At 36.3% G+C, this 25,783-nt stretch overlaps 1 protein-coding gene across 2 annotated transcripts in view; it reads right to left on the bottom strand.

Annotated features, from left to right (window-relative positions):
* The window catches only part of NLGN1 (neuroligin 1), a 675,039-nt gene that overhangs the window by 631,883 nt on the left and 17,373 nt on the right, over window positions 1-25,783 (bottom strand). For both annotated transcript variants that reach the window (XM_090274022.1, XM_090274032.1), the window contains exon 2: window positions 23,893-24,704. In XM_090274022.1, coding sequence (XP_090130148.1) covers window positions 23,893-24,385 — 493 coding nt within the window. In that variant the 5' untranslated portion in view covers window positions 24,386-24,704. The remainder of the gene's footprint in view (window positions 1-23,892; window positions 24,705-25,783) is intronic.

Here is a 25,783-nt window from a genome sequence, read left to right as displayed (position 1 = left end):
GCACCTGGACAACGGCGGGCAGCGAGGAATCCCGGATCCGTCAAGCCCCTGGCGGTGCGCGACCCCGGCGAGGAATCCCGGCTGCGGCCAAGCCCCTGCCGGTGCGCGACTCCGGCGCTGGGGAGAGCGGCCGCTGCATCACCTTGAACAGTGAGGCCCAGGGGGGCGGGAGGACGGATCCCGGTCTCCTAGCGGAATAACTGTGTGAATCCATCTTGGACCCCCGCCCCCAAAGAAAGCACCACAGGGCTGCGAAATAGGTCGCAGACAGGCGCCCATCGCTGAATTGTGACGCGTACACAGGCACTGCCCCCCACAGCCGGCCCAAGAAAACAAAACGCATCTGTCAAAATGAGGCAGACAACTATAGAAATCCCGGTGACACAACTCACCAGGCAGCAGATAGAGAACCTGACAGATGAACAGATAAGAAACCTGTCAGAGGCTCAGTTCTGGGCCATTGTTATCAGGTGGCTTACAGAATTCACAAAAGACCTGGAAAAAGATGAGAAAGAAGCGAAAAACATTCATAACGAAAGGAACAAAACCACATACGAGACAGATGGTGAGGAAAAAAAATCCAGAGTTCATTTCAACAAACTGGAATATGGAGAAGGAACAAGCAGTCAACCAATGCAGAGAGAGAAAATGGGAAGCAACAATGAGAGGATCAGAAACCTCTGGGACAGCTATAAAAGGCCCAACATAAGAATCATTGGTTTGCCAGAGAGCGAGGAAGATGAACTAGAACTTGAAAAATTGAGTGAAAATATAATAAAGGAGAACTTCCCAGACTTGGGGAAGGGAATAGACTTGCAGGTCCAGGAAGCAAGGAGAGTTCCCAAGAGACTGGACTCAGGGAGAACCACTCCAAGACACATTATAATCAAAATGTCAAAAATTAAAGATAAAGAGAGAATCTTAAAAGCAGCAAGAGAGAAGAAAAGAATTATGTACAAAGGGGTCCCAATTAGACTATCAGCTGACTTCTCAAGAGAGACCCTATAGGCAAGAAGGGACTGGCAAGAAATATTCAAAGTAATGAAAATCCAAAACCTACAACCACGAATACTCTATCCAGCGAAATTGTCATTCAGAATAGAAGGACAGAGAAAGTGTTTCCAGGACAAAATAAAACTGAAAGAGTTCATTAGATCCAAACCACTGTTATATGAGATGTTAAAGGGACTGGTTTAAAAAACAGAAGCTAGGGAGATGAAACAAAGGCAAACTAAACAGGCAACGAGAGTGGAAAAGGAACTGTGGGTACGGGAAGCATATTGGGGGGAGGTCAACAGGGAGGGGGAGTGGGGAGAGGGAGGGAGATGATATAGGAATTGGGGATCATGGTAGGAGGGAATGGAATAGACGGAGAGAGGTTGGGAGGAACTGTATGCATAACTAATGGACATAATCTAAAAGGGGGGGACAACTGGAGGGAGGGGGGCCACCGGGTGGAGGGGAGCAGAGGGAAGGGAAATTGGCACAAATGTAATATTTTAATCAATAAAACACATTAAATCTGAAAAAAAAAATTAAAAATAATAAATAAATAATAATACAAGAAAAAAAATAAAATGCCTGATTAAAAATAATCATACTTGATATATTCTATTTGAATAAATTCATTTATTGTAACAATTTCTACTTATTTTCTTTTAGATTCAACATTTTTTAAAATATAGACACTGAATTGTTACTCAAATTTGAAAATCCTTGATGACTTTTATTTTCTGTTGATACTTATATTCCTCATCCAACTGCTCTGCCCAAAATGGTAGCCATTAATCATTGATAGCTTTTTAAATTTTAATTTACATTAATAAAAGTTAAATAAAATTAAATAGTTTCTCAGTCACATTAGGCAGATCTTGAGTACCTAACAGCCACACGCAGCTAGTGGCTGCCACATCAGTCAGAGCAGATACAGAACATTTCTATGAGCAGCAAATTTTCTCTGAGCTCTGATGTGTAGGCTATAAAAGGAGAAGGGACTTGATACATTTGAATATATTGTGATATAGATGCTAAATTCAATTCAATTGCCAAAGTTATATTTCTAGCTATAAGAAAAATTAATCATACTAAATTTAAAATATGTTTCTATCATCCTTTATTTTACAACAAAGGCTGCAGTCCTAACAGTGAGCTTATTTTAATTTTGTCTGAGCTTTTCAAATTAGTAACACTTAAAAGTCAATTGATGTGTGTCTTAAAAATCCATAAGGACTTCTTGTATTACATTAAACATCCCAAGACTCTGTAGACAGATTCAGGTGAATAGTTCAGGCAAGTTGAGTGAATACTCCTGAATTATCTTATTGTTTTATTAGTTAACATTCTTTTAACATTGTATCACTAACTAAAATAAGAATTTATTATCTAAGCCATAAATATTGCATAACAGGTAATTTAATAAATCATTTATTATTTGTACCTTGAAACACACATGTCTTTCGTGTCTTCTAAAAGAGAGAAGAGAAAGACAGAGACTCTCCCAATCATACCACATCCACATGGACATATTAACTGGGAGGAGGAGAGAGGCATCCCTTCCAAAATCTACAGCCACAAAATACCTGCTCACATCTCATAAATGGTTCACATTAGCTTATCTCTAAAACCCACATCAAGGATACTTTTTCTAATTCATATAATGTCATTCCTTTACCCCAGTTTTTCACCCTCTAATTCATCTGTCCACTTCTGTGCTATAAAATGAAAAGGGAAAAAATTAAAGGAAAACACTCTAAGAGTGACATCCTCAGTCCCCTCATGACTTGAGTAAGTCTGCTAATACTGTTAGAAATGACAAGTGAATGGAATTGAAAATATTTGACTCACCTGTCCTCTACACCTGTCTGACAAAGCTGATATAGATGTAGTCTCTGACAATAACTGTAGAGTTCAAGATTCTCACTCTAATACATACAAAAGAGAATTATTAACCATATCATCTTCTTTATATATATAAGTATGTATATATACACATATATATGTGTATATATACATACTTAACTAGGAAGATATATGTGTAAGTGTATATATATATACTTACTTAGTATATATATATATATATACTCATATGTATATATAGATATAGATAGAGAGCAAGATAATAAAATATAGAAGAATCATTAACAATATTATATTCCCAATTAAAAAAAAAATCAGACGACCTGTGAGCTATATATTAATCTTGGAAACACTAGCATTGGTTGCCTAATATTCTCTATGTTCTATTATGATTAATTAATTAAAATGCAATAGCTTATTTTGTTTTTAACTCCCTTGCATTTGTGTTTTTAAAGTATTACAGAGCACAGCTAGCTAATTTAAGTGATTCCCTGGAAGATATAACTAAAGATATACCAATATTATACCACAGCTAATTTATTTAAATTGCTATTCTAGGTCTTCTTAAAAATAAAGAAGAAAATGTATCCTTAATGTAGCCTTAATTCATTGTAGGACATGGGAGCAGACATCTGCAACAGTTTAGTTTCTTAGAAACAGGAAAAAACAGCAACAGTAGCATGGCAAGAAAACATTAAAGATGGCATTTAAACTGTTGCAAGAAATGAAACAAGCTCATGCTCCATTAAATTCATGCATGAAGTTAACTCATCCTTCTCTCTAGAATTCTTGGAAAGTCAGTGAAATAGGCAGAAGAAAATGCAGACAGATATTAACCCTTTTATCCATTTTTTTCATATGAAAACTGAAAACGTGAAGAAATATGGAAATGACCCTAGAAGTCATGGAGCCCAAACCCTCATTTCACACAAATGTAAACTGATGTCCAAAGAGGTGACATGACTTGTTCAAAGTCACACAGCAAGGCCATGACAGAGCCAAAAGAGGAAACCATGAATCCAGCCAAAATTCTTTCTAAATCTGATGTGTAAGCAACAGGCCAGAGTCCATAGCCCCTTTCCCAGAGTACAACATTTCAATTGTATGTACTGGCTCATCCAAGATACCATTCTTTGAGAAAAGAAAGGGGGAAAAATCAAGCTATAATGTTCTTTATTGCCAATCCTTTAGAGCCTTTTAAACAGATATCAATGGGACTGCAAGAAAATTTAAATATTTATTAGATTTTTTAAATTACTGATCAACTACTTGTCAGATGACACAATTAATAAAAGACTAGTAACTATTTTTTTCCAAGTTCCAGCCTCTTATAACATCAGTATAACCAAAGACTACTCCCAAATTAATATTCCTACAACAGTTTTAATCATGTCACTCTCTTATGCACAAACATCTGGAGGCTCCCCTGTGCCCACCAGATTCAACGGAAAGTCCTCACACTGGCATTCAGTCCTTCACAAAAGTCCCAATCAATCTTTCCTGCCTGACACGCCTTACCTGTTTCCAAGCCCAACTCCAGCTACACTATGGTCACAACCCTTATTCTTTCCCCCCTCCATGCCTCCCTTTGCTCATGCTATTCTCTTTTCTTGGCACACATTCTCTCCTTCCATATCCACCTGTCGAAAGTCTGTACTATTCCAGGTCACCTTAAAATTCTATCAGTTTCTGGTTGTCCACTCTCTAACCTTATCCAAAATACATCCATGATTAAATATCATTCCTCCTTCCTTTTAAGCCTCCAAAGACTCACTTTTTCTTCATTAGTGAACATTATCATACTCCCTTCCATTTACAAAATATCTGTACCCTGTTTTAACTTCCTTTCCCCTCAGCTGAGCTCCTTGGCAACACAGTCAATATGCCCTTCTGCTGTCAACATTCAATCAGTATTGTTGACTTCTTTTAAGAATACACAAGTCTTATTTAACTTTCATTAAAGTTAACCTTCACTGAAGTTTACATGGAAACCGTGTTAGAAGCTCCCAGCATGGACATGGTAAGAAAAAAGCGAACATGTGTTGCTGTAGAATGGTGATGGAACAGGCTGCTGGCAATGTGGATTTCAGGGCTAGTCATACTCTGGTGCTTCATTCAACTGAAGCTTCTCTGGAACTCAACACTCCTTTGGCTGTAGAATGCATTCAGAGCTCTTTTAACTCTTCCAGCATAATCAGAACCCTGAAGGAAGTCATTTGGTCAGTGATCTGGAAGGTGGTGTGCAGATCTGTTCAGGACTGTCTCTGTTATTGGGCAGGAAATATGGCAACTTGCTGTGTTCACTAATGAGGTCAGCTAGTAACATTATTTGCTGTTTTATTTTTCAGAAATCTCAAATAGGAAGTAATTTTCCTCATTGAATCATATTATGAAATAGAATCAGTATGATCACTTGAAAAATGTTAACTTTCATTTTCTTGAAATCTCAAAATAAGTTTGACTTATTTTTCCCTTTTTTTTTTTTTTTTTTTTTTTTAATATGGGACTATTTTTCTCTTTTTCGAGCAGGTCACCATCCGAAAGCAATCTGGGCATTTATCATGCTCTGATCTTGCCAGGTGTTCCTGTCTTTGCTTTAAGTAATGTTCTACTTCACATCCCACATTCTGTATTCACATGCGTTCTCTGAGGTTTATGTGGTTTTAATTATCTAGGTGCAGAAGTCTTAGAGAAAATCCTTACCAGTCCCATCTGCATTTCCCACAGCAAGGCATGCAGCAGTTTCACCACTTTCAAGTTCTTTGGGTCGATTCCACTTACATGCAAATATACACAACACTTGATATGAAAAGTTAAATAGCTGGAAAAACAGTCTGAGTCTGTGCAATTGGCCTTGTATACTTTCCTTAATCTTGGCTTGTCAGTGAGAATTATACTCACACAGCCCATGGCTGTGGGTGGCCTTTTTTTTTTTCCTGAGACAAGTATTGTGTACCCTATTCATTTCTCTTTGGGAAATCTAGCACTATACACAGCTCAGAAATGACAGTAATAGAGAAATTTTAGTGCAGAAGATGCATCATCTTTTTATTCTGTCTTCGGTAAAAAAAGTGAATGTAGGATTTTTTCCCAAGAATTTCTTTGTGTTGATGATGTTAATATTTTATTTGAACATCCTACAAAGGCATAGTTTTCCTATACTTTCACTTTGATAAGAATAAATAAAAGAATGGTAAATGCATTCATGTGATCGGTTTTGCTGAATATTTCACATGCTCATCTATTTCTGGAGTAGATCTGGAAGTATGATGTATTAATAGCATCACCTTCCTCTGGGCCATATAGTCTCTAATCTGCCATCAGCCTTGCCAATGTCTCCTTGTTCACTGTCCACCTTCATATTTTTGCAATCAGTTTCTAATTCTGCTTTGATATGTCTCTCAAATACATCATCTTTTTATTTATGCTCAGCCACTTTTTATATAAACTATAGGACCATTACCTCTTATCTAGTTTCCTTTCCTATAATCTAATCAATTATCTCCCCTTCCTGCTCCTTGTTGACTCTCTTCTGAAATCACCTCATTGTTATCATCACTTGCCAAAAATATTATTCGCACATATTAGGTGTTAGTGAAACCACTCCTCTTGGGCATCTAGGCCTACTGATATTTCACTACAACTAATATTCCATCATAATTCAGTACAGTATCTTTTGTGATCTAAATAACTGAATACTCACTGACCCCAGACTTTGCTAACTGCTATGTCTTTTCTTTTGCTGGACAAAATCCTTACATATCTGCCTTCTGAGAACCTACTCATTCTTCAAGGCTAATCAAAAATATTACCTCCTTTAAATAAATTTTCTTTTTATTCTTCCTCTTTTTTTATTTATTCTTTACAGTTATCCCAATTTTTCTCCTTTTCCCTCCTCCAGTCAGCCCACGCCTCACTCCATCAGTCAATCCCCACACCGTTGCCCATGTCCATGGATTGTTCATATTAGTTTGTTGACTAGACCTTTTCCTTTTTTCTCCCATTCTACCCCTCCCCTTGCCCCTCTGGTCATTGTAAGTCTGTTCCATATTTCCATGTCTCTGGTTCTATTTTTCTCATAGTTTATTTTGTTCATTAGAGTCCAGTTATAAGTAAGCTCATATGGTGTTTGTCTTTCACCGACTGGTATATTTTGCTTAGTATAATAGTCTCCAGGTCCATCCATGCTGTCCCAAAAAATGGTTCCTTCTTTCTTTCTGCTGCATAGTATTCCGTTGTGTAAATGTACCAGTTTTTTAATCTACTCATCTACTGATGGGCACTTAGGCTGTTTCTAAACTTCATCTATTGTAAATAGCACTGCTTTGAAATAAGGGTACATAAGTTCTTTGAATTGGTGTTTCAGGATTCTTAGAGTATAATCCCAACAGTGCAATCACTGGATCAAAAAATAGATTCATTTCTAATTTTTGGAGGAAATCCCAAACTGTTTTTCACAGAGGCTGCAGCAGTCTGCATTCCCACCAACAAGCACTAGGATTCCCTTCTCTCCACATCCTCACCAGCATTTGTTGTTTGTTGATTTATTAATGATAGCTATTCTGACTAGTGTGAGGTGATACCTTATGGTGGTTTTAATTTGCATCTCTCTGATGGCTAGTGATGTTCAACATCTTTTCATATGTCTATAGGCCATCTCTATCCTCTCATTGGTGAAGCATCTATTCAGGTCCTTTGCCCATTTTTTAATCGGACTTTTTGTTTTCCTGGTGTTGAGTCATATGCATTCTTTATATATTTTAGAGATTAAAACCTTGTCCAATGTATCATTGGCAAATATGTTCTACCATACAGTCAGTTCCCTTTTCATTTTCATGATGGTTTCTTTAGCTGTGCAGAAGCTTTTTAATTTGCTGCAGTCACATTTGTTTATTTATTTCCTTTATTTCCCTTGCCTGAGGAGATAGATCAGTCAACATATTACTATATGGGATATCTGAAATTTTACTGCTGATGTTTTCTGCTAAGACTTTTATGGTATCACAATTTATATTTAAGTCTTTCGTTCATTTTGAAAGGATTTTTCTGACTCACACTCCAACTTGACAAGTTCTTGAATTCTTATGGCTATCTATAACATTTAATTCCCCCATACCCATAACCTATCTAGTCTTGTGGTATATGTCATTTATTATTTATAATTTGCCTTCATGCTAGTTTTCAAACAATTGAGTGCAGTACATGTAAGTGTGTCTCTGTATGTTACTAATTTGTATAGACTGGATTTGTAGTCCAATACCTAGAATAAAGCATGCCACACAATACTCCAGAAATACATGTTGAATTCAATAAACATGTGTTTTCTGAGTTACTAGTGTTCTAAAAATTACATTCATTTATTCTGTCATTAATACAAATCTATATAAATTATGGACCTATCTGTTCTTCTTAGCAATTTGTATTCAACTAAATTATTTCTTTCCAGTTGACAGTTTGTGATTTGCTGTCTATGCTCATATTCTTCTCATTTTCAAGCTTTTCCCAACAGAGAGTTGGCTACAGAGTTATGACTCTTTCCTCTGTCTCATTGACACAATTCCCTGTCACTTGCCTCTGTCATGTTCTGATGTACTTATCTCCCTTTCAAGTCATATTTTTAAAAGATGACTCAGTAAAATAAATATGTATCTGTGGCATTATTTTCAAGAGTTTACCTTGCATTTGGCATGTAGGAGATAAAAATTTGTTCAGTATTCCATCCTGTTGTTTGTTTGTTTGTTTGTTTTGGAGCCCTTGTTTTCCTTTTATCTTTCTTCTGTGCCACTGGCACTTCCCATTTTCTCAAACTTCATTTCTTTATTCTAACTCACTCTCTATTCTATATCTCCTTCTTCAGTCCTGGGAAGAAACCACATTAGAGAAAGCTGGTTAAGTGCAGTGAGAACCGCGGGTTAAGAAGAAAGGCTCTGGCCAGTGAGATACAAGGCTCCATCCCTTCCTCTGATCTCTCAACAACCAGTCAGTCCCCTGGTCTTATGGAGCTACCAATAAACACCTCACTTCCTCCTTCTTACCCAAGCCATTGCCTTTGGTAAGGCCCACATGGTCATTGATACACTATTGTAATTATTTTCTTGTCTCATCCTGGCATTCTATCATTTATACTGTTGTCAGAGAGAATAGCCTAAAGGGCTCACATGGTCATGTCAAATCTTTGCTTGACGTTTTTAACAACTCGCCATCACCTAGAGAAAACCGCCAAGCTACACACACACGAAGATCCAACCCTGCCTAATCCAGGCTTATCTCCCAATGCACTCTCTGATTACATGCTGCTCTCTACCTAGCCAAGTCTTTCACCTCATCCCGGGAACTCCTCTTCCTCTGTAGGGGGGACTATTTCCTCATTTCAATCAAGATTATTATAATAAAGCCTTTTCTCACCCTCTCTCATCCAAGATAGAACTAGCCATTCCCTCCTTTGGGCCGTAGCCTACCCTCCATAAACTTTAATTACTTCCCTCATAGCACCTCTAACACATCATACACTTAGTATCTAAGGGCACAGTCAATGGAGGTGCTTGATTTTGAATCCTGGCTCTATCTCTTTCCAGCTGGGAGACCTTATGCAGTTTATGTAACCTATCTGTGCCTCACGTGCCTGATAGTGGAGTGGAAATATTAACAGTAACAATTTCATAGGCTTTTGTGAGAATTAAGTAAGTTAATGCAATCATGCACCACATAATGATGTTTCAGTCAACAACGGGCCACACATACAACAGTGATCTCCTAAGATTATAAAGGAGATGAAAATTCCCTATTGCCTAGTAATGTTGCAGGTGTTATAAAGTTTCAGTGCAATGCATTACTCACCTGTTTGTGGTGAAGCTGGTGTAAACAAATTTACTTTAATGCCAGTCATATAAAAGTATAGAACATAAATTACATACAGTACATAGTACTTGATAATGACAATAAATGAACAAATTATTGGTTTGTGTATTTACTATATACTACACTATACCTTTTGTCATTATTTTAGAGTGTGCTCTTTCTACTTATAAAAAAGTTTGCTAGGTAACAGTATGCAATGTTATACTGGCAGCAGCCTCTTACACCTCATGTTTACCACAGCTCTTGATTGCATTATCTTCTCTTCTTGATTTAATCTCATGTTGTTTTGTTCATCATGACCCCTAAGCATTTGCACAATGACAAAATCACCTCACAATGCATTTCTCTGAACGTATGCTCCTCACTAAATGACACATGACTGTATCAAACCCTTATAACAATGGCTGCTTCGTGATAGGCACTGTACAAGTGGTAGCTATTATAATAATTTTTTTTTATCTTTTGCTTGATTGCTCCTTATGGGCAAATACCACATCTAGTTGTTTTTATCCTATGTCTATCATAGTCTCTAGGACATATTAGACATTTAATAGTTGTTTTATGAGAGAATGAACAAATGCATGATAATAGACACACACACACAAAAATCCAACCTTTTATTTCCCCAAGTTACAACATGTCCTTTTTCTATTGCTCCCCTTAGACATGCAGGGAATGTTAAAGGTACAACACAAATGTTCATAGTGTTTTAGTTGAGAGTTTTAACCAACTTTTTCAATCTGCACAGAGGGTTTCTGTTCTTCTATCTTTTCTAATCATATGAGCACCCATGAGCATTCAGCATGGGGAAAAAGTCAGCAAATCCAGCAACCAGGACTGGCTGCATAATTTGTGGGTCTTAGTGCCAAGTGGAAATATAGGATCTCATCTTCAAAAAGTATTCTAAATTTCAAGATAGTGACACTAGAGCATTTAACTAAGTGTGGACCTGTTCTGAGCACAAGGATTGGTTTGATGTCACTGATCGCCCTTCCATGAATCCAGTTCTGTCAATAATATAACACCCTCTTTTCCATCAATTCCAACAATGTCTTCTAAGACATCAATCTAGTCTCTGTTACTGCCAGATCTGTCTCTCTGACAAACTGAAAGATTCTAAGTCTGTAACGTTCTTACTATGCCTCTCCACCCTGAAGTGTCTAGGTCCAGTATCCACCATCACTAGAAAAGCCATGGCCTCTCCCTCTCTCTCAGTAATCCAAGATGCTGATCAATTGTCATGATCAAAATGTTCCTTCATTTATTGACCACTTATTGGGTACCAACCATGTTCCATAACTCTGCCTATGGTACTGTACATACAATAAGGTTTCATTCTCTGGTTGGCCCCATTTTATAACATGATTTCTGGCTTTTTCTGGGAAAGTAGGTAGTTGCAAATATTGAACAAAAGAAGAAAAAAATAACCTTCTGGATGCACGTACATGTTAATAATGATATGAATGAACTAAAGACTAAATCATAAGGAAGGACATCCCCAGCACAGACTACTGGAGGGCTTTTTGATGGTATGCAGGATATCCATTAAACAAATCCAGTTAAACCTCTTATTAGATCATCTAGACCCATCTAGACCTCAGACTCTGCCTTTTCACAAACCCCAAATGACATATCTTAGCAGAAACAGCGGCAAGAAGTCCTATCACAGAGATAGATGGTAGAACAAGGACAAAGAAAGTAAAATAATTACAAGACAAGATATATGTATCACAGGAGGGAACTTGGGTTTGGGTAAGAGGAAAAGGAAATTAAATTAGAAAGTGGAAAGGAAAAATGAAGCTTTTGGTCTGGAAAAGAAAAATCATTCTCTGTGCTCCTATTACACAAATGCACTGTTGGCGTCCTGTATTAAAATATAAATTCAGTACAGAGGCAATAAGGCTGGAAGTAACGTGCACAGGCAGAGAGCCAAGAGCCTTGGCGGTTGGCAGCCACTTTGCCCCTAGGGCCCCTGCAACGGAGTCCAGGTTATATCTGTCAGACACTGAGCTACTGAACACTGTTATTTCTTAGTTAAGGACTCTGATATTGGCTTTGAAATGTTTTTTTTTGTTTGTTTGTTTGTTTGTTTTTCATTTTGGGAGCCATAAACAAATAGTGATTGCAGAGCAGAGAGGAAGAGAATATATTCCTACTTCTATGTCTGGTGAGGAATGATTCCAGGTGTAGTATTACTCAAATAAATGCAGATGGTAGAAGATGAAGGCTCTCTCCAATACAGTGCATTGTTTCTTAAGGCTGTTTATATTTTCAATGAATATTTATTAAATCCCTTGTGAGTACTGGAGCTATAGCAGCAAAGAAGAAAAATGTTCTTTTGGGGCAGACAGAGATTAAATATGTAAGCACATAAATGAACAAGGTAACTTCATATAAAGATTAAAACATAATGAAGGAAATAACCAATTGGACATAAAAGAATAACTGGAGGAAGAGGGTGAGGTGAGGTTTGCTTAACAGAGAGCTCAGCAAATGCTGTTTAGACCGGTCACATTTTGTCAAGACTGAAATTATAAGGCTTAGACAGGGTAGAAGGAAGAGCAAATGCAAAGGTCATGAGGTAGGACAGATACTGGCTATTCCAATGACCAGAACGGTATCAATGAGACTAGAAAGTAGAGCACAAGGGGAGACATATTATGGAAGGACACTGTACAAGTGAACAGGAGACACTATATAGGATCTCAGAGGCCATGATCTTGAATCCTACATTTATTCTAAAGGCAACTAGAAACTCCTGAGGAGTTTAAAAATAAGTGATATAATCTAATTTCAGACCTTAAAGTGAACATCACACTGGATGCTATGAGTAGAATGAATTCCAGGAGCAGGATCAGAAATAAGAAGACATGTTAGCAGGCTATTGCAGGGGTTCAGGCAGGAAATCACAGAGGTTCTAAATTAAGGTGAGAAAATAGAGGACAGAGAGGAGGTGCGCACAGAGGTGGCAGGATAATGTCTGCAACGTCCTGAGCATCCTGGTTAAGTGATGCCTGCACACATCCCTGAGAGGTCATCTCATGAGGGCTGGCTTTGGTAGCCTCACACTTAGTAAACACTTCACTTATTTGGAAGTTACTTCTTTAAAAGTCTGTTATTTAATAAACAAAATTGAAATAATTGTCTTTGAATAAAGTCTACATATTTAAGTTGCTATGGATTGCTCATAGTACAGATGCTCATATCAAGCCTATTTGCTTTTATTTCACAAACAAGTTTTTTCTTTGCTTTGTGTTGTAAGTGTGGTTGCTCCGTGTTCCCTCTCAGGGGAGAGCATCTTGAGCACCTCAGAAGCGGGCAGGTAGTGCCTCTGAAGCCTGGCAAAGTGAGAACAGTAAGAAGAGACAACTGATATCCAGGCAACAAAGAAGACCTACACACATATGTACAAACGCATTCCCACACACAAATAAACGAGCAAACAAACATTTTAATTAAGCACTCAAAAATATTTAAACCAAAGTTACATAATAAAATGGTCCCACAGACCACACTAGCAAGGGACTTAAATATTCATTCCTGAGAGCTTACATCGGGGACAACTTTTTGTCACAAAACATCTCTAAACCACAGACACCTCTCCTTATGTGTTCCTATAATATCCATTTGCTCCCCTTCCTCGGGGCACTTACTACCTTGTTATTTTCTCTTTCCATATCTGCCTCCCCCCAACAGTGAGCTCTTCAGGGGAAGGTCTTTAATGCCCTTCTTATCTCTGTGTCTCTGGGGTCAAACACAATGCCCTGCACAGAGTAGACACTCAACAGAAGTGTGGGAAGAACCATTGAGTGGCAGCTCTTAATTTACCTCTCGAAGAGACAGCCTGTAGCCCAATGACCCAGCAGCTGTTGTATGAGTGGCTAAAGCATTCCCAAGAGATGGTACAGGTACAGCATCGGCTTTTTATTTTTATATTTTTAAACAGATGGATAGAAAGTTTTAAACCACTGTTACTTGGGCTTAGGCAACAGGGCTGATCTAATTATAGTTTTGGTTATGCCTGATGTGCTTTCTTCTGATGTGCATATTCTGTGCTCCATATGCATTTAAAGATTTAATTAAATGTTTTATTATAGGGAACAGTGTCCAATATCAGCATTGTTGCCTTTGTTTTTCATAGAAACAGCCGTTCCCTCATTTTGTTTTGAGGTTTTAATACAGATCAGGCTTACATTTAATATTTACACGGCCATCAACAAAAATATTTTGTAATGACACGGCTGTCGTTACGAAATAAGCTCTGTGAGGACAAAGAATATACCCTGCCCAACCGAGCCTCAGTGGTGCTGGGCATGGGGACCCTTCCCACAGGAGGCTTGAGCTGAGACACAGAAGGAACAACTCCGTAGGAAATCTGAGATAGCGCCTTTTGGGCACAGAACACAAAACGGAGCAAAACAACATCAACAGAACACAAGACAGAGCAAAGCCACAACAGCAATGGAAACAACAGTAACAATAATAATCACAAAGGAAATAAGGAAAGCAGGCAAACATCACTGTGATAATCAACGCTTCCGCTTAATGGTAATCCGAGGCCCCCATAAACATTCTGCAAGGATTTATGGTCGTTTTCTTTTTCTTCCTCAAGATGCCCTTTGTTAAACTGCATAGGTGGTCAAAGCTCTTCTTGGGGGAAAAAAAAAAAAAAAGTCTCATTCCTACCTGGCCTTTCAGAGTTGGAATACAAAATATCTTAAATGACTATTATTGAAAAAAATGTTCTCTTCAGAATTTAAATTTACAGAAATTTCAGTTTTCGTTGAAATGAGGTTAATCCCCTAAATAAATCACTTCCAAACTTTTTGAAAATAACAGAATCCTCTTCCACCCTCATGTTCCCTTTTGTTTAAAAATATCTTGGCACTGTAGATGGATTCTTCCTATGTGTAAGAAATGCAAAGCCAAGCTGCCTTGCTGGTGTCAGCTGGACAGGAGCATGAAGGTGTGCCATACGGTGGGGGCTGAGCGTGGGTCAAGAGGGGCCCTTGCAGGCTGCTGCACTGCCTACCTCAGAGGCATTCCTTTTTTTCAAAGACCACTTCATGAGAACACATCTATTCCTAAGAGGCCTAGGAATCCAAATCAGAAAGAGCATAGATGTTCTTAATAACTACCCAGGGCTCCCTCCTCTTTTTCTGGGAAACAGCAATAGTTACAAATGCTTCTTACCTACTTGGCAAGGTTCCATTTGCCCTCCTCTCATACCAGTTCTGAGCACTTATCCCTCTAACCTTCCTGTCTCACCTTCCGCTTTCACTTCAAGGAAATTGGGAAGAAGATTCTAGAAGAGGAGCCTGAACTTCTGGGGGAAAACAGAACAGACTCTTCTGTGAGAGAAAGAGAAGAAAGTGAATGAGTTTTTGTATTATCTTCCTAAGAGTAGGAGGCAATGTCATTTCTTTTTGGCATTAACTGCTTTAGAGGTCTTGCCTCAAAGAAAAAGGATGAAGGGGAGAATAAAGACTTTCTTCCTTCACACCTAAAAGAAAGAGCAGAAAATTAAGACCATTGTTGATTAATCAGATTTTCTTCTTTGGAAAATTATTATTACAATTGCAATGACCCCAATTTTCTTTTATTATGATTTCTTTTTGTCACTGTTTAAAGCTGATTTTTGCAACATTTTGCATGCTTTAATAAAAATTATGGGCAATAATTAAATTTTTCTAATGCTATACTTACATATATACCACATGAATGGGATTACAGTAAACAAAGAAATAGGTCTTAAATTAAAAATTATTTTAAAACAACTTCATCTAATTACCTAAATATGACTAATGAAACAGCATTGAAAATTAATGATACTACAGTTTTAAATTGGTAGGATCTTAATTTTAACTAAAACCATCTTTGCATGTAAGTAAGCAGCTGGATAAAATGCTTAAAATTCATGGAAAGATAAAAATATATAAATCATTTTGTCTACATAAGAGTTAAACACTTGCATATTAAAAAGTAGCTAGACTAATGCACTATACTCTATTTTGACAGAAAAATACTTAAAAACAAATTTAAAAAAATAACTTCTGAGAAGAGTAAAGAGAATCCATATCTGTTGGAGGTAATGCACATCACACGAAATTTGAGTTTTGATTTAAAAAATAGTCCCAGCTCTCCTAATTAGCGGCCATGTGACCTTGGGTAGTTATTTAACCCCAATAAGAAGTTCATTTTCAACTTATAAAATGAGCATAATAATATACCCATTTGATATTATCAAAATGGGCATTTTAAAATCTTTTGAGGGATTCAGTTTAAAAAAAGTCAAAGTGTACCTGGTGTTCCTCAAGAATTCATGTTCAACGAGAATCTCAGAGTTTGACTAAATTGTATGTTTACATCCTAACCCTGGGTACCTTGTATGTGACCTTATTTAGAAATAGAGTCTTTACAGATATAATTAGTTAAAATGAGGTAATAAGGGCAGGCTCTAGCGCAATAGGACCAGTGACCATATAAAAAGGGGTCATTTGAACACAGACCTACATAGGGAATATGCTGTGTGAAGAGCCCCATGAGGAAGATTGTCATTTATAAGCCAAGGAGAAAGACGTGGAACAGGTCTTTCCATATAGCTCTCAGAAGGAACCAACCCTGCTGACAATTTGGTCTCAGACTTCCAGCTTCCAAAATTATGAGACAAGCATTTTCTCCTGTTTAAACTATGCAGTTTGTGGAACTTTGTCAGCGTGTCCCTAGCAAAGCAATACAATGACCTTATTAAGATGAAGTCACACTGGATTAGAGTGGGGCATCAATCCTATGACTGGTGTCCTTATAAGGCCATGTGGAGACACAGAGGCACTGGGAAACACCCAGGGAGGAAAGCCATATGACAACAGAGGCAGAGACTGAAGTGATGCAACTACAAGCCAAGGACAGCCAAGGACCATTGGAAGTCACCAGAAGTTAGGAGAGATGCAGGGAGATTCTCTTCCTTTGAAATCTCCAGAAAGAACCAAGCCTGCCAACTCCTTGATTTTGGACATCTCCACTCCAGAACTAAAAGAGAATAAATCTCTGCCTTTTTAAGCCACATGATTCATGGCAACTTTCTACAGCAGCCCTACAAAGCCAACATAGGAAGTGTTTATGTGAAGTTGTCCACTTATAAAAAGCTATGTAAAGATTTATGATTAAAAATTACACTTCTACATCTAGTCCATTAAGATTATCAAATGCAGAATGGATTTATAATTGTTATTCGCAAATTTATACACTGGTGTGACTTTTAAACTACTTTTCAATTACAGTTGACATGCAGTATTATATTTGTTTCAGGTGTAGAGCATAGTGGTTAGACATTTATATAACTTACAAAGTGATACCCCCCGTTAAGTCTAGTACCCATAAGTCTGGCACCATACATAGCTATTACAATATTATTGGCTATATTTCCTATGCTATACTTTACATCCTGTGACTATTTTGTAACTGCCAATTTGTAGTTCTTTATCCCATCACCATTTTCATCCAGTTCTCCAACCTTCCTCATACACCAGGGTTATTTTTGAAGTTGGTCATTTCCTAAACTACATTAGCATGTACCACCATGAGGGGAGAAAGAAGAGTATTTATAAGAGAAATATTAAAGGCCAAAAGATTACCAGCAAAATCTGTAATGGTAAGTAATATATAAGTGAATTAAAGCAAAGACTGTATCATAATTATTAAGCTAATAGTATGTTCTACATGTGAAAACAATACATAAAGAAAATGCTATTACACTGGATAGGAGAAAGTAAAGCAGTTTCTACACAGGATTTATTTTATGGCATAACTATTTTTTGCTGATGGCATAAGTCTTAAATTTTTTCAATTTCAACCCAAGTTTCTATAAGAAAAAAGTATTTATTCTCTGGAAAAATGGAGTTGGACAACTATAATGGTCTTTTAGTCATCTGCTTCAAGAGACTATCTCTGTCTGTCAGTAAACAATGGAGCAATTGACGTTGTTCTTTTAGAACTTTACAACCTCTTAGATCTACTTCATTTCAGAGTTTCAACTTAAACAGTTTAGCTTTTAGATGACTTAACTGCATCTGTCCTGGGCTACTAACACAAATATGAAGTAAAGCCACTTGTTCATCTGGTTTCTCATTTATCTTCAAACCCAAAATAAACTAGATGTGATTTTTCTTTTAGCAAACTGGCCATTTTCTATGTGATCTGGAATCCCATATAAACAGTTGCTGTTTCGTTATTTTGTTTTATCCCCTCTGTTCTAAAATAATCTCAAAGAAAACACAGTTGGTCATCAACAAATTATGTATCTTTAGGCAAGATCCTTAACCTCTTTAGTCCTCCATTTCTGCATTTATGAAGAAGGAATAAGAACCTCATAAGACTGTTGTGATATTAAATAAATTAATAAGGTCAAAAGTCAAAAACACTAAGAGATCACCAGTTTCAATTCTTTCTCCATGTCCCTTAACAAATGAAACAACTAAAATAGAAGCAATCAGAAGAGACTAGAACCCCGCTACCATGTCCACCCGTGTACTTATGGACTCTGCCTAGTTATGTGCTAATTTAAATTACATACCTATGATCTTTATAATCTAGACCTTCAGTTGTGTTCCACACCCCATCTTTCTCTAAGGGTATTATTCTAGCATTATACATACCATCTTTCTCCTATATTTTATTTGTTCCCTTTCTTCTATATACAAACATTTATTTATTTCTCCTGTCTTAGCCTCATCATCAAAAACAACCTCTTTTCTTGTGCTGACATTTTCTACTCCTTTTTATGACAAAATTCCTAAAAGTAGTTATACTCATGTTCAATGACTCCAAGTCATCTACCATTCTATCGCAGACCCACCCCAGTTTGTCAGACCCATATCACCTATAGAAGTTCAGCTGGCAGAATTGATCACTACATTTTATTTTTGATGCATTTTCTTTATTTATCTTCCAGGACAACAACAACTACAAAATACTGGTTTACCTCTCATCTCATATATAATACTTTCCCAGTTGCCACTGCTTTTCCTTCTCTTCTCTCAGACCTCTTCATGTTAGAATGTCCCATGGCTTTGGTGTCTTTTTTTTTTTTCCCATCTCTACTTTCATTCAATTTATTTTATTCTTACTCAGTATCATGACTTTAAGTCTTGACCTTCTACATCATAATGACTCCAAAATTTGTATCTCCATCTAGATTTCACTCCTGAATTTCAAACTGCTTCCTTGATGTCCCAAGTTGGATATCTAAGAGTTATCTTAATTTAAGCATGTCCAAAACTAAACATCATCTTTCTACTGTGCCTCTCCACTAAACCATTCTACCTTCTAATTTTTCTATCTTAATTGGTGGCAAATCTGTTCTTCTAGGCCCTCAGTCCACTTTTATTATATCAGTCTGAATGATCATATTAAAATATGAAGTCAGATCATCTGAATCTCATTGCTTCTCTCTTTCTACATTTTCCAGATGTAGTGTACTGCTAGATATTCCTTAAATACCCAAGACAGATACTTACCTTAATGGCTTTACACTAGCTTTCCCCAGATACCCACTTTACTTCCTTCCCAATGAGGACTATTCTGATATTGTATTTAAATTTATCCTCACCCTCCACACCAGCACTCTTGGACCTCTATACTCTGTTTATTTTTCATCTTACTCCTTTTAAATATAGTCATTTATTGTCTACATTTGTCTCCACACACTAGGATGTAAGCTCCAGAAGGGCACTAATTTGTTGGTTTTGTTTCTCATTTGCTTGTTCATTTGTTTCTCTGATATATTTCTGGGATCTAGAACAGTAATTTAGTTGGCACTGTGGAAGGACTTAATAAGTATTTGTTAAATGAATAAATAAGTAAAATTAAGTATATGTAAGCAAGAAGAAAGAACATTCTGGAATATAATCTCCTTTTAAAATCCTAAACACATTGACAGTGATAGGAGTCACTGGTATACATATGCAGTTATGGAAGGATCATTGTCTATTCAACAAACAACCAAATAAACCCTAAATCTATAGAAAGGCTTTTTAATGAATTTAATATTATCTCAGGTAAAGGTGACTAAACATAACATATAAAAACAAAATACTAATGAAAATCAGTAATAAAATGTTCAACAAGAATTGTACCAGAGCCATCTAGAAATTCTTATTATCTGTACACTAAAAAGTGGGGTAAATGAAAGAAAACAATTTCTTGCCACTGCAGAAATAAAAATTAATTCTGTATCCACCTCAAAAGAATATGCAAATAATAGTCATAGTGCTGGAGAAAGACAAAGTTACACACCTCTAGGGTACCCAGGAGCCAATCAATTTGTCTCTAGATTCTCTGCCTCTCTCATACCCCCTTTCATGTTTATTGGCTAATATTGGACCACTGTACCATTTGTTTGTGACACTCACAAGAAAGTAGACCAGGGGAACAAAATGAAACATAAGCAAATTAAAGCATCTCCTGATATCAGCCAGGAGACTATGTTGGGATCTTGGTCTGGACAGTAAGAAAACATGCATACTATTTTGAAGTATTCACTAAAATTAGTACAGGAAATGTTTTCTGGAAATTAGTTGCTAATGTTGGCTGACCCAATTCAATAGCGGTAAACATCAGATCTGTCTTAAATAGAGTCAATTGATAAAATAAAAAAGAATTCACAATATATTTAAATGTGCAAATGAAGAAAGAAAAAAAGGGAGGGTAGAGAGATACAAGCCTCTAATATAGACATTATCTACAGGAACAAGTTTAACATAATGGAAAAGCATCTACTATAAGCAAGAACTAGGAACAAATCTGACTCCACCACTTACTACCAGTAGAAAATAGTCCAAACACTTAATTCATAATCTACTTTCTTATCTGTATAATAAGAATAGCAGTAAACTTTTCTCATAAACTTTTTGTAATAAATCATGTCTGGATAAATTCCAGTTTTTATTACATGCCATTAGCCCACTTGGCCAAGTGGTGATAGTCATCTCATTTTAAGCCTCATCTTTTCTTTCAATTTTACAAAGCAAAAGTCCTAAAGAAATATCTAGAGAGTAATTAACATACAGCAAAAACTATAATGGGAAAAATAAAAAGCTAGATTAAAAAGTGCTACTGGGACCTGTTTTAAATGAAAGGCAGCCTACTGGTAAAAATATGTTTTTCTTCAATTGCATGGGAAAATATAAAAGCTCTAATTAAAAACTATGGCAAGGCATCTTTTGGAGTAGGAAGATTTTCTTCCTTCTATACAGACTAAAGTGCAAATAAATGTTTTGTTCTTTGAAAACTTAGTTGAAAGTAAGTTCTATGATAAGGATCTTTGTTTCATTCATTACTAACTCCTGTGAATATTGCATGACTTACACAGTAATAGGCAATTAAGAAATAGTTTTGAATGAAAGCAGTATGCACCGATTATGGTGCCCTTGGTATGGGGGTGGGGTCTATCTGTCTCTGCGGGTGACCATATACAATTTAAAAAAGTAATAACAAGCCAGAATTTTATTAACACCTAGATAAAATGCAACATAACTACTCTTATAGTTTATGAATCATCATTTATAAACTCCTAGAACTTTGTTAAAGAACTACATAATCCATGTGCAACATCTATTAGTATATGCACAAAGATAAAATGCCTAATATTTTCTTGAACCAGTATAATATAATTTCCTGAACTGACAAAAATACCAACTCTTCATAATAGAGAAGGGAAAAAAAAGTTAAATGTTTGGAGAAAAAAATTCTACCCCTCTGCTTTAAAGTCAAGCTCTAAACTTTAGCTTTATTTTAAAAAGACTATGTAAAAAATAAAATTTAAATTCCTTGTTACTTAGATGTTGGGATGACATAGACAGCTATGAGCAGAACTTATTTAATATTAACAGCATGTAATTTTTTAGAATGCTTACTATAAAAACACCATAGATATAGACTACAAATGACACAGAAGAAAGTAGGGATTTATAAAATTTGTCCTCAGGCTAATTATAAATTAGTTCAAAATTTGTCAAAGCAAATAGCACAGCCTACATATCTCTTTGCCAACACTTTCATAAAGCAAATGGAACCAACAATCCAAAGAACAATGAAAAACAATTCTCTAGTGAATCCATTCCCCTCTGAAGTTGTATGAGAAGAAAGGTCACTTTTTCACTTACTAGCTTATCTTTTGATGCCCTTATCATTTTTTGATTGCTAATATTTTTATGTATTATGCTGTATTTATGCATTCTTCAATAGCATCTTTATTTATGACTCTGTGAATCAAAATCTCTGTGACAAGAGGTGAAAGTCACTTAGCTAATTACACATACTTGAAAAGCTGCATAATAATAGCCACTGCAGTATTGTGCATTAGTTGAAGGGATGTAATTACTGCAGTTATTCTCATTTGAGGAAAAACAAGAGACTTTGTTTGAGTTGTTTAAATCACCCTTCTGTGTTGCCTGCAGAACTACCTTCTTAAGTATACTGTGATTTTAACCCAAACCATGGTATCAATAATAAAATAAAGGTTGAATCCCATTCTACTAGTATGCCCAAAGACATAAGAACATATACAAAACAAAACAAAATTCAGTTCAATGCAAATATTTCTGATCTGCAGAGAAGAATTTTGCTGTATGAAGCTTCTTCCATACAATACAATCCCAATAAAACAGTTCAGTCACCGCCATCCACGAGGATGTCGTAATGAAATCCGACTTGGTCCAGCCAGGAGATTAGAAGTGCATAGAGAGAGAATGTACAGCACTAGAATATTAATATGACTTCTGTATGAAGATTGGAAATTCTACAAAATTATGAATAAGGTCAAAATAACACTTAGATGATTTACTGCCATAGAAAATCATAATCTCCTATGAGTGATTTACTGGATGTTATATAGAAATGAAGTGTGGACAAGCTCCATTCAGATGCAAGCTTGCAGTTGTCAGTGTCTACATTTACTCAATCTGGCTTGAGGATGATTTGAAGGTTGATTTAATTGTAGCTTCTGAATCATGTTCTTTTCTATGTTTTAAACTGTTTAACATAAATATAAAAATGTTAAAGTAATTTTAAGACCATGAATATTTAGTATAAAAATCTACACAATCTCATTCTCTTCTGGAAGAGTAACTGAAAAATGAAAAGACTATTTGGGAAAAATACCATTACTTAACAAAAATAATTGTCCAGTAGTTATGTCAAATTTACCCTTACATGAGAAAGTTCATAGAGTGTTCAGAAGGAGCTAAGAATAAACAAACAAAAAACTACGTCTGTGACTGAATTTCTCAATTTTAAAAGGAATAGAAATCTCTGTAGAAAAAGGTTCAAAGATTAAAAGTTGACCAGCTGGGAAAGAAGCATTGTTTGGGTTCCACGAAGGCAATGTAATAGCCTAAGTATCTTTTCCTCAACACAGTAACTCAAAGTAGAGATTGAACTCCTGTGGACGCTATCAGCACCAGAACACAAGGCACCCCAGCAAGCCTTATAAATGTTATCTACTCAGCTAAAACTCTCCTTACCCATCTTTCTATTCCTTGACAGGTTTTATTAAATTCCACATATTACCTAACCATTCGCTTCCCAACATCAACAAATCATCCTTAGGGAGAATATCTTGTTCTTCCTCTGAAAGTTTTTGCCCCATTTTTTATTTCCACTTTTATACATACCTCCTTTTCTACATATTTTCTTGCCGGGTTTTCTGGCACATTCCTTGGATATTCTTTTTACTGAAAAATGAATAGAAGACTAGAAAATAACATGGCGCTCCATTACAGAACCGCCGTAACATGCAACACCACTATCTGACTTAATGTGCTCCTGTTCTTACTGAGTGCGAAAGATACCCAATTTGTTGAGCCTGCTGCACATGCAATGGAGAGATGTTGATGCATCTTCTCAGAAGTCATTTGGTAGGAAATGGAAATTAGGAACCCATTTCTACCTAAATATACGTGCTGTGGAGGAAAGAAAATGAGTAGGCACAGGAAAAAAATAAGAACAGGTACACCAACACATATAAACAAAAACAGCAGCATGCACGCATGTAAAATATGTCTACATGCCAACAGGAAAAGCCATGCATGCTACCAGTACACATGAATTAATATTGTTAAAACTTAGAATAGAAAAGAAATATACAAATATATTTCCCTGTTTTTCCTGCAGTAAACTCACCATCCTCAGTTGGGACATATATGTTTAAATATAGGCAATCTTCACTCTGGTCTTGTACATACGATGAAACCACATCCAAGTTATTAGTAAACCACACAGGAAGCATGACTTCAGGCAATCGGCCATCAATGATATTCTGGGGACACACAGGAGCAAATTGAGTGGCATTCCTGATGTCTGACCAGGGAGATGGCGGTTCTGGAGGCTGAAAACGATGTTCCCCTGTTGGTGGTGCTGCATATGGAATCCCAAGAAACTGAATAACAGGGCCCAAAATTTCATTATTCAGTTCTTTCTTAATCCCTCTTATCTTGCCAAAGTTGGTAGTCACCAGTGGATCTGCATCATCCAATTTTTGGGAGATCACATGGGCAGCCTGAAGCAAACATCCCAACACACAGAGAGTCAACGAGGCACCTGATCCCCTGTGTACCAAGCATGCCATTGCTGCTCTCCAAACATAATTTGGCCACGCGTATCTGGGCAGTGCCATGGTCCCACATTAGTTGTCTAGTTGTCTGGTTACAGCGAGGCAAAGTATTTGTATCCACTTGAGAAAGACCTTAGAATGGTAGATTACACCTCCTATTTCTTAAAGGTGAACTTGTTGAGAAAAGCTCAGAAAGTTCTTCTTGCAGCCAGTATCTCCCACTGACTTCACATATATTGAAGTAGCATCTTCAATTATCACTATTTATCAGACCATATCCTATTGACCATTCTGTACTCCATTGTAGCAATGTGGTGGGTGTGGCCAGTGACTGTGGATTTCCCTCTTATAAATCAAATTCAGTTAGCTGTAGGTCTATGTCCTAGAGGAAATGAAAATAAATCATTAGTACAAACAAGCTAAAATAGACAAAGTGACAACTAGATGTTTTGGGAGCTACCGGAAACATTAATAGTGGCTAGAGTCGAGTAAGTTAAATACTACTATAGGGAAATTATGGTTTGATGTGACATGAAAAGTGAAATATCCCTTAGACTGAGAAACTTCTCTGCCAACTTGATACACTTTTAAGTAGAAGCAAGCTTTGTCAAAAATACGATTTCAAGAATGTTTCACAGTACAGCATTTTTAAAATAAAAGTTATTTGTGAAATTTCCCCTTTATTGATAGCCTTCGATCACTTCAACAAACCACACAATTATCAACAAATGTCCTCAAAATTAAAATTCAGTAGCATAAAAGCTTTTTAAAAATATTGGTATTAGTACAACATAAACACAATCTTTAAGAATGATTATATATATTAAAGAACAAACAAAAAGGGGTCCCCAATCCTATGGTATGTAGAAAAAACAAAGCTAATGTTATAACAAGAAACCTACTGTTAGCTGAACTATGATCATTTAAATACAACTACATAATAAGGTAAACCTCCTTGCTATTTCTCAAAAGTCTGCATAAAATCATTAGCTACAGTCCCCTCACTTTAAATTAAAATTCAAAAAATTAAAACACAAAACAGCTTTAGACACAATTTGAGAAAGAGACAGAAGTTGGCATCATTTTTTGTAGACAGCTTTTTAACCATCTATCTATACAGATTAGATATCAGTAAATTTGCAATGTGAAAATTAATTTCTGAGTCAAAGTCAATATATTTTAAATTACAAATTTTGTTCTCACTATCTGTTAGAAATGAGAGAAAGAATACAAAAAATAAAAGACTGTTCAGTAATTTAAAAGAACAATCATATGTAATCATGGCATCTTGCAAATTAACACAGATCAAACATCTAACACTGATTACCCAGTTCAACTTAAAATGCATCAGAATAACTGTAACATTCAGTGCAGTGCAATTCACAGTGTAATGTTACATCAACTGCAAAATAGCATACAACTAGACAAATCTGTCTTTTCTTATTCAAGCAACCCTTTAAA

The sequence above is a fragment of the Furipterus horrens genome, unplaced genomic scaffold (genome assembly GCF_987537825.1).
Source record: "Furipterus horrens unplaced genomic scaffold, mFurHor1.1.pri manual_scaffold_1, whole genome shotgun sequence".
Lineage (NCBI taxonomy): Eukaryota > Metazoa > Chordata > Mammalia > Chiroptera > Furipteridae > Furipterus > Furipterus horrens.
Note: the sequence above shows the minus strand (reverse complement) of the source record. Positions and strands in the feature narration are given on the sequence as shown.